The 9514-nt window shown below is 39.3% G+C and overlaps 1 protein-coding gene across 1 annotated transcript; it reads right to left on the bottom strand.

Moving 5' to 3' along the window:
* Positions 1-2546: 2546 nt before the first annotated feature.
* Positions 2547-3065, bottom strand: LOC141714526 (uncharacterized). The gene has a single exon (XM_074518040.1). The coding sequence runs from the start codon at positions 3063-3065 to the stop codon at positions 2547-2549; it is 519 nt and encodes a 172-aa protein (XP_074374141.1).
* Positions 3066-9514: the final 6449 nt, after the last annotated feature.

Genomic DNA, 9514 nt, shown 5'->3' on the forward strand with positions numbered 1-9514 from the left:
CAATCTTGATGAGATTGAGTCTCTGGGGAAAGGTCCTGAGGTCGAGGAGACCTGAAGAAACAAACGTTTCCGGACTGTGGGTTCTAAATCTCCCTAGGCTAGTAGATCTCAATCTGTTGTTTGTGCTAACTCGGCACCGAATATAGGGAAGGGTTTGCACCAGAAGGCTCCGGTAAAGAAAGCTTCAGGAATTGTCGAGAGAATTTCTTGGTTCATGGCTGAAATTCCTTTTGAATCCGAATGGCGAGAGATGAATAAAACCAAGTTTGATGATGTTATGAAAGATCGCACTAGACTCTGGGGCCAGGTATAATTCTTTCTTGTTCTGTGTTCTTGCCTTATTTTTTCTTTGACTTGTTCTTTATTATATGACCTTTTGTTCTTAGCTTGGTGCGTCCATGGCCGGGGCGGCCGCTATTTCTTATTCGGAGCTGAAGCATGCCTAGGAGCTCGCTATTGAGAAAGATAAGGAGCTGGTGGAGTTAAGGGTCGGGATTGTTGATAAAGATAATACTATTTTTGGTTTGAACAAGCATCTTAATAATGTAATAATTCGGTCTGAAACTACTGAGAATGAAGTCCATAACCTGAAGCTCGAGATTGCTGAGCTCCGGAAATAGTTGGCAGAGCGGAAGCCGGAGACCGAAGTAATTAAGGCTTACAAAATGTCTGAAGAATATTACAAGATTATTGTCAAGGTCGGTGCTCCTAAAGTTGCTCTTTTCTGCGTTGTGGCCGAGAAATATGTCAAACCTGACCCGGAGGCTGACTGGGAGAGCTTTTTCCGAAAATTTATAAAGGCTAAATAAGATATTGAGCCCGGACTCGAAGAGCCAGAACCCTTCGACGGTCCTTGCCCGAGTTTTCTTCCAGAAAATCTTGCTCCGGATGCTTAGTTACATATTTTTAACTTGCTAATTGTGAACTATTGTCCATGATTCGTGCTTTGTTGTGTAAACTTTTGATTTCTCATCTGTATTGCTATTATACTTTTGTCCGGTCATGTATTGACCTGGGTTTACTTGCTGATTTTAATCATTTTGTTGTTTATTGCTGATATTTTTTTCTTTTTATATTAGAAAATTTCTAAGTATGAACTAAGCCTCAAATCCAGGCTTGTATGTGGACCCAAGTTTGAGTTCGTTTCCCGAAGTAATAAATAACATTTTGCCTTAGAAAAAGATTTCTAAAAGTTAATGCTTTTAGGTCGGGTTCAAGCATGGCCTCGGACTAGAGTTGTTTTTTTCCTTAAAAAAATATTTTTAAGGAAAATAATGGTTCTAGTCTGGGTTCAAGCATGGCCCCGGATTAGAGTTACCTTTTGTCTTTAAAAATATTTCTATGTAAAAAAAATACTTCTAGTGCTTTTTGCCTTGAAAAAATATTGTCAAGTATGAATAATGCTTCTAGTCCGGGTTCAAGCATGGTGCCGGACTAGAGTTGATTTTTGCCTTAAAATATAATTTCTAAGAATAATGCTTCTAGTCCGGGTTCAAGGATGGCCCCGAACTAGAGTTGACTTTTTACCTTAAAAAAATATTTCTAAATAAGAATAATGCTTCAAGCCCGGGTTCAAGCATGGCCCCATGTTAGAGTTGTATTTTTTCCTTAGAAAATTATTTCTAAAGTAAGAATAATGCTTCTAGCCCGGGTTCAAGCATGGCCTCGGGCTAGAGTTGACTTTTAGAAATATATTTCTAAATTTTTGTAATGCTTTGAAAAAGGGAAATCGTCATTCATTGATATATAAAATTTTTCCTTCATACAATAGCTTGGATTACAAGGAGATTGCTTGCCCTAGGCTATAACTTCATGGTTGCTTTGATTGATTTGCTTTTTCCTATTGATAGAACTTTCGAAGCCTGAGTTCATGCCAGGTGTTGGGGATCTGGGATTCATCCAAGTCCATTAGCTTGTAAGTTCTTGACCTTAAGACTTCTTTTACCTTGTATGGCCTATCCCACTTAGGCATCAACTTTCCTGTATTGGTAGGATCTGAGGCTTCTGTATCTCGAAGTACCAAGTCTTCAACTTCAAAGTTTTTCACCCTGAACTTCTTGATAAAGTGCTCCTATATTTTCTTCTTGTATTTTTCCATTCTTTTTATGGCTTGGTCTCGAACCTCATCAATAAGATCAATGTTTATTTTGAGTCCCTTTTGATTAGCTATTTCATCAAAGTTGATTGCCCAATGAGAAGGTGATCCTACTTCGATAGGCAACATTGCTTCCGTTCATTATGCTAGCTTGAAAGGTGTCTCTCTTGTGCTTGTCCAGGGAGTGGCCCTGTAGGCCCATAGTATGTTAGGAAACTCATATGGACATTTGTTCTTACTTTCTTAAGTCTCTTTTCGATGCCCCGGAGGAGGATTCCGCTTGTGACCTCTACTTTTCCATTTCCCTAAGCGTATGTTATTGATGATTTTTTGTGCATGATGCCCCGCTCTTGGAGGTAGGATTCAAATTCTACCCCGACAAACTATGTTCCATTATCTGATAGCACGACTCTTGGGATTCAGAACCTCATTAAAATACTATCAATGAATTTTATGCATTTTTTTGGTTGATGGTCCTCATTGCTTTAGCCTCTACCCATTTAGTCATATAGTCAATGGAAACTAAGAGATATCTCATGTCTCCTTTGGCCCGGGGAAAAGGCCCCATGATATTTCTCCCCCAAATAGCAAAAGCGATTGGAGATAAGAGTGAAGAGGGTAGGATTGGACTGAGCCAGGATATATTGCTAAATAGTTGGCACTGCTTGCATTTCTTTACAAAGTCAACACCATCTTGGTGAATTGTGGGCCAGTAATAACCTTTCCATATGATTTTGTGAGCCAGGGCCTTGGCTGACATTTGATCTCCGCAGATTCCCTCATGAACTTCCATTAAATAGTAATTAGCCTCCATCGGCCAGACACATTTCAAAATTGGGGAGGAGATGGTCCGGCGATAAAGTAGTCCTTCTTCAAGAAAAAACTTAGTTGCCTTAGCCTTTAATCTTTGAGCTTTTCCTTTATCTTCTAGAAGCTCTCCCTTTTCCAAGTAGTTGATGAAAGGTGTCATCTAGCTTGGGGTGTTGTCTATCTCCAAGAATTCTTCAGTTTGTATAGTTGGCATTTGTAATTCTTTGAAATAAACAGAGGAGTCTGGGTCTGATGAGTTCTGGACCAGCTTTAACAGGGCATCAGCCTCTGCATCTCTTCTTGACAGATTTGTAGAACTTGGTGTCGTGGTATCAAGGCGAGGTAGCTCTAAACCAAAGCTTGGTACGTAAATAATATGGGATCTTTCGCTACGTATTCTCCATTTATTTGATTAGCTATAATCTGGGAGTCACTATAGATGTTTAAGTCCTGCACCCTGAGGGTCTCCAATAATTTCAGTCCTACAACCAGTGATTCATACTCTATTTGGTTATTTGTTACTGGAAAGCCAAATGATATAGCAGTTTGGATAATGAAGCCATCAGGGCTCTTCAGAATGAGTTCAGCTTCTGACCTTTCATTTATCGAAGATCTGTCGACCTTCAGAGTCCAGACTCCGGGGTTAAGAGTTTGGTTTCTTTCTGGGTCAATGTTCAAAGGTTTTAGCTCAGCTTCTTGAAAGTTGCATTCAATGATGAAATCAGCAAGTGCCTGAGCTTTGATAGCAGTCTTGGGAATGAAGTTTAGGTTGAACAGACTTAGCTCCACTACCCGTTCATAAGCCTTCTAGAGACATCTGGTTTATGTATTATCTTCCTCAGGGGCTGATTAGTGACGATTTGGATCTCCCTTCCTTGAAAGTAATGTCTGAGCTTCCTTGATGTTGTAACCATGGCAAAGGAAATTTTTTCCAAACTTGGGTATTTCGTCTCGACATCCTTCAGTATTTGGCCTACATAATATACTGGTTATTATTTTCCATTTTCTTCCCCTATTAGTGATGTCCTACTTCCAGGTTCTCAGCTGATAGGTAGAGGTATAAGGGTTCCCCATGTTGGGCTTTAGTCAGGATTGGTAGCTGAGAGAGGTACTTCTTGATTTCTTCAAATGCTCTTTGGCAATCCAGGCCCCAATTTACTTCTTTCTTGTTGTTGGCTCCTTTCAGTAGATCAAATAAAGGTAAGCATCTTTCTGGTAGCTTTGATACAAACCTCATGAGTACTGCTAGTGATCCCGCTAGCTTTTGCACATCCTTCTGGGTTCGGGGAGCCTTCATCTCTTGTATTGCCTTTATTTTTTCAGGATTGGCTTCATTTCCCCGGTTGCTTATCATGAATCCTAGAAATTTTCCTGCTCCCACTCTGAAGGTGCATTTCTCTGGATTAAGCTTTAGTGTAGGCTTCCTTAAATTATCGAAGCATTCTTTAAGATACCCAATGTGACATGGGATTGTTGTGGATTTTACAATTATATCATCAACATAGGATTCCAAGTTTCTTCCGAGCTGGGACTTAAAGATTTTATTAATTTCCCTCTGGTAGGTTGAGTTTGCATTTGTCAACCTAAAAGGTAGCATGATATAAGCATAGACTGCTCTGTGGGTGATGAATTCGCCTTTGGAATGTCTTTTGGATTCATCTTGATTTGGTTGTACCCGGAGAAGGCGTCCATGAAGCTTAACATAAGGTGCTCGGATGTGGCATATATTAGTTGATCTATGTTCGGCAAAGGGTACGGATCCTTTGGACATACGTCATTCAGGTCGGTGTAGTCTACATATATTCTTCATTTACCATTTGGCTTCTTCATCATGACTACATTAGCCAACCACTTCGTGTATTTAATTTCATATATAATATCTTCTTTGAGCAACTTCTTCACTTCTTCATCTATCGCCTTTTGTCTCTCCGGGGAAAAATTCCTTCTCTTCTGCTTAACCGGCTTCCGGTGAAGGTTCACATCCAGACTATGCATCACTACTGATTCGTGCCGACTGGGAATATCTTTAGGACTCCAGGAAAATACATCAGCATACTCCTGGAGTAATGATATTAATTCTTCTTTAAAAATTGTTTCGAGCCCGGACCCTATCTTCACTTTCTTGGAAAAGTTGTTTTCATCAATCAGGATTGTTTCCATCTCAACTACAGCCTCAACCTTTGCTTGGTCCTGGATGGAGACTATGTTCTAGATCCGGTCCTCAGCATTCTTTTTTATATAAGCTTGAGCCTGGGCTGATGTTCTTTTTTAGTTTTTTTTTCTTAGTTCATTCGTTCCAACTTTGGTTGCTTGAATAGTAGGATTGCCTTATGTCTAGAGTCGGGTCTTCCTCAATCACTACCATGACTTGGTTACTTTTTGGCTCTTCTGAACCTTGCTTGGTTTTTTTTGGATCTGGGTTGGATTCGATGAGTTGAACCTCTTTTTCCAATTTTTCCCTAGAGTGAGGATGATGCTTCTTATGACTTTGCTGCTTTCGAAGGACTGTGGTCTTCCTCTTATTGTCTTGGTGAGTTTCTGCCATGACCGGGGCCTGGCTATAAAACCTTTCTATGACTTCATAATCCTATTTGACTTCGCTGACTCCAGTCGAGGTTAGGAACTTGATTTTCAGGTGGGAGATAAAGGTTATTGCTTGCATCTTAGTCAGTGTCGGGCGCCTAATTAGCCATTGTATGATGAAGGAGTATTGATCATATAGAATTTTATGACATGGTGACTTGGTTGGGAGTAGTTCCAAATAGAACAAGAAGGTACAGGGTTCTCTGGATCGGGACCAAGTTATTCCCGAATCCATTGAGTGGATCCTCCCGCCACTCATTTAAGCGAACACTCTTCAGCTGCATTCGATCCATAATATGCTTAAGAGAATATTAACCGAGGAGCCATTGTCTATCAGCATTCTCTTGACTTCATTATCAAAAATATCCAGAGTTACTACCCAAGCCTCATTGTGATTAGGATTGACCCCTTCATAATCATTGTTGCTGAAAGAGATGGGGAATGACTGAATGGAGAGGACCTCATCCCTTGGGTCCGGGCTGCGGGGGTGAGTGGGAGCCTCCCAGGACTACATTCACCATATTCTTTCTTTTTCTTGATCATTCTCCTTTCTGATTAGTATCCCGGGATATGTATTGGCTCATGTCCCTTTCTTGATTTTCTCCTCGATGAAGTACTTGAGAGATAGGAAATTCTCCGTCTTGTGGCCATGTGTTTCATGATACTCACATTGTCGATTGTAGGGTTGGCTCTCCGGGGGGTCTGCATTGGCTTTGGAGGATAGTAGAATGGCTTATCTTTGATCTCCTTCGGGATTTCCCCCGGGTCCGGTTTAGTGGAGTCCAATCCGGCTCCTTCCTGGGCTCCCTGGCTTTCCTAGTTGGTCCTGGGTCATTCTTGGATTTAGTTCTGGGACCAAGTCTCTTGAATATGGGAGTGCTCAACACCACGTGAGTCTACTGGCTTTGTTTGAATTTTTCGTCCTGATGGTAACCCCCTTTCAGTCGGTCATCAGAGTTCTTGCTCCTGGATCCACCATTATGGGTCAACCTCATAGCTTGGAGCACGTTTGTCTCCTTGATGAACATGGCGGCCATGGAATAAGCGGCATCCAGGCTCTGAGGTTCTTTGTTAATCAGCTCTACAATGTACCTTTTGTTATGCCCTGGGTCTAAGTTCCTCCAAAAAATGCACAGAGCTTCCCGCTCATCTCGGTTGGAGATCTTATTGATTGCATCCTAGAAACACCTCATATAGGCTGAGAGAGATTCATTGTCATATTGGCGGATAGTTTCCAGATGGCACATGTGCAGCTCATGTGTCTTGTTGGATCGGAACCTCCTGAGAAATGCTTCCTGGAATTCTTTCCAGCTGTGGATGCTTTAGGAGGGGATCCGGCTGAACCACCTCTAAGCTCTGTTGGGACGAAAACATTCACTAATATTCATGCAAATATAAGCGATCGCAAGTAATATAGAATTCTTTCTAGTTCATTCCCACAGAGACTGGTTTAGGTTAATTTTAATTAATGTACTTATGCAACAATGGTATGGTTATTATTCAATGCTAAGATGATAACAAGTTGCGAATTTTGTTTATTACTAAGATTATTAACTAACATGCAATTAACTAAGAGATTAAAAGGTTGATTTACTTATATAACACAAACAGGGGATTCTCACTTCATTACTACTTCATTCAATAGGCTTTTTGTTCTTGACCTTAGCATGCAATGGTGATGACACTAATCAGACAACACAAAACTAGTAATCACCAACTTTTGTTGTACGAATACCCTACTACCTGAAATCCACAAAAGAGATACAAGCTGAATAGACACCAATTATATTGAGACCCTATATGTCTATAGAATTTAAAAACATAACGGTTTAATGTGAAAGTTATCTATCATGATTACATAGGGCAAGTAAGATGGTTGAAATTACCTACGAATCATGCATATCAAATACATGAACCTATACTAGCATGGCAAGTTCTAAACCCCTATATTCACTTTCACTTCAATAGAGATTAACACGCTATCTTATAAGTCACGACGTTTATAAGACGAATAAGCACAACCAATACTAGGATATCATACAATCACCACACACTAAGCTATCAAAACATATTAACTATTGAAATCCATAAGTAAATCAGCTACAACCCCACGATAACGATTAGCCCATGACCGAACTCATCATCACCGTGGGTTCCGATGAAAGCATGGTATAATAAACTAAGTCTTTATAAACACGAATAATAATCAAAGTACGTAATCCAGAGTATAAAGTTCAACAAAACCAGAAATGAGCATCCAAGATTACAACTTAAAACAAAGAATCACAAGAATAAACTAGATCTTCTTCGCCTTGGTTGAATTTGTGTTATAGGTCATCTCGTTGTCTTCACCTTAAGCTCTGTTATGAAAAACGACTTTAAGTTATCTTTAAATAGAAGACCAATTAATCCAGAAGCCCAGAAAACAGTCTTCTAATTGAAACAGAATTCTGAAATCCCGACACGGTGCGGCCGCGCGGTTCATCAGTGCGGGCATGCTGACCTTATGGAAAAAATTAATTTGCCTTCTTTATTTTGCTGATTCTTGATGGCTTTCCACGAGCAATCTTCATGACACCTTCCTAACACCATTTTAGCATCAAAGCACTGCTAAATCACCTTGATCCCTATTATATGCCTAAAATTCAAAAACACTACAAAACACATCAAATACATAAATAACTTGAGTACAAAACATCAATCCAAGCCTTTATCGAGCATTCTAAGTGAACATAAATGCCACTTAACACACCCCCAAACTTGAACCGATGCTTGTCCTCAAGCATAAATAGACTCAAAGAACAAGAAATAAAAATGCATGAATGCAAGCTACATGAATGCAAGGATCCCCTCGGAATAACTAGACCAACCAATAAGCAACATCTAAACCAATGCAATTATTCGCATAAAGATCAATCAAATCCCACAAATCAACTTACAAGCCAGAAACGTGCGTGTGTGGAGATGCTTAAAAGATATACTATCGCAGCTAGATCAATAATTATGACTCACTACTCATCAAGGCAATCACAAGGTTATAAATGGAATAAAAGCTAAACTCAAAATGACTGACAACACTTCAATTTTTATATCGGAGTTATTATATGGACTCGTGCTTCTATTCACAACACTTAACAACACATATATGCTTATTTGACCATGCAATGAGTGAGGTCCATAAAAGATTATACAATAATACCCATGTAGCAAGTGTTAGGTTAGTGGATCCCAGACTATAAAAGCCTTAGGTCACTAGGCACAAAGCCCCCTGAGAACTTAATAACTCGAGTATTAAAGAGCCCACTCGTGATCAATTACGCATAACATATATAATTTTTTTTCTTTTTTTTTCTCTTTTCTTTTTTTTTCTTTTTTTCACATGATTTCTGAATGAGTGCATTTCGCTCCATCTTGCTCAACCCTGGACTATTCATATAAAATGAGCCGGCTACTAGCCATTTGACACCTAGCCACAACAACTAGCAACGAAATCCAATATTTTTCTCTTATTTTCAAATATCCAAGTTATGTTGTCATTAAGAGAATATCTTAAATTCTAAATATAAATAAGTGATTAAACATCGACAAACAAATAAGACATGGCCATGATCTAGCACTCAAGCAACCTATAAGACTTAGTGAAATTTTATTGCTTCTAGCATGCAAATCAACTTGATAGACCTAACATCACTATACATGACATCACTACACTAGCATCAATAACACAAATCAGTCGGAAAAGTAAACTTAAGGGATCATGTTATAATGCACATGCAACTATATGCAACATACTAACATGCAAAATAAAAAAAAACTACTACATGGCAAATATGCAACTATATGAACTAAACTATCATTAATATGCAAACTATATGGACACACACAAATATATATATATATAATCCTTAACTACCACCCCCAAACTTAAAATATTCATTGTCCTCAGTGAAGGTAATAGTAAGGAATCATGCATATCTACTCAAAACCAGGATCATCACCCTCAACGGATGGAGTGTCAGGAGTGTC

The sequence above is a fragment of the Apium graveolens genome, chromosome 3 (assembly GCF_009905375.1).
Source record: "Apium graveolens cultivar Ventura chromosome 3, ASM990537v1, whole genome shotgun sequence".
Lineage (NCBI taxonomy): Eukaryota > Viridiplantae > Streptophyta > Magnoliopsida > Apiales > Apiaceae > Apium > Apium graveolens.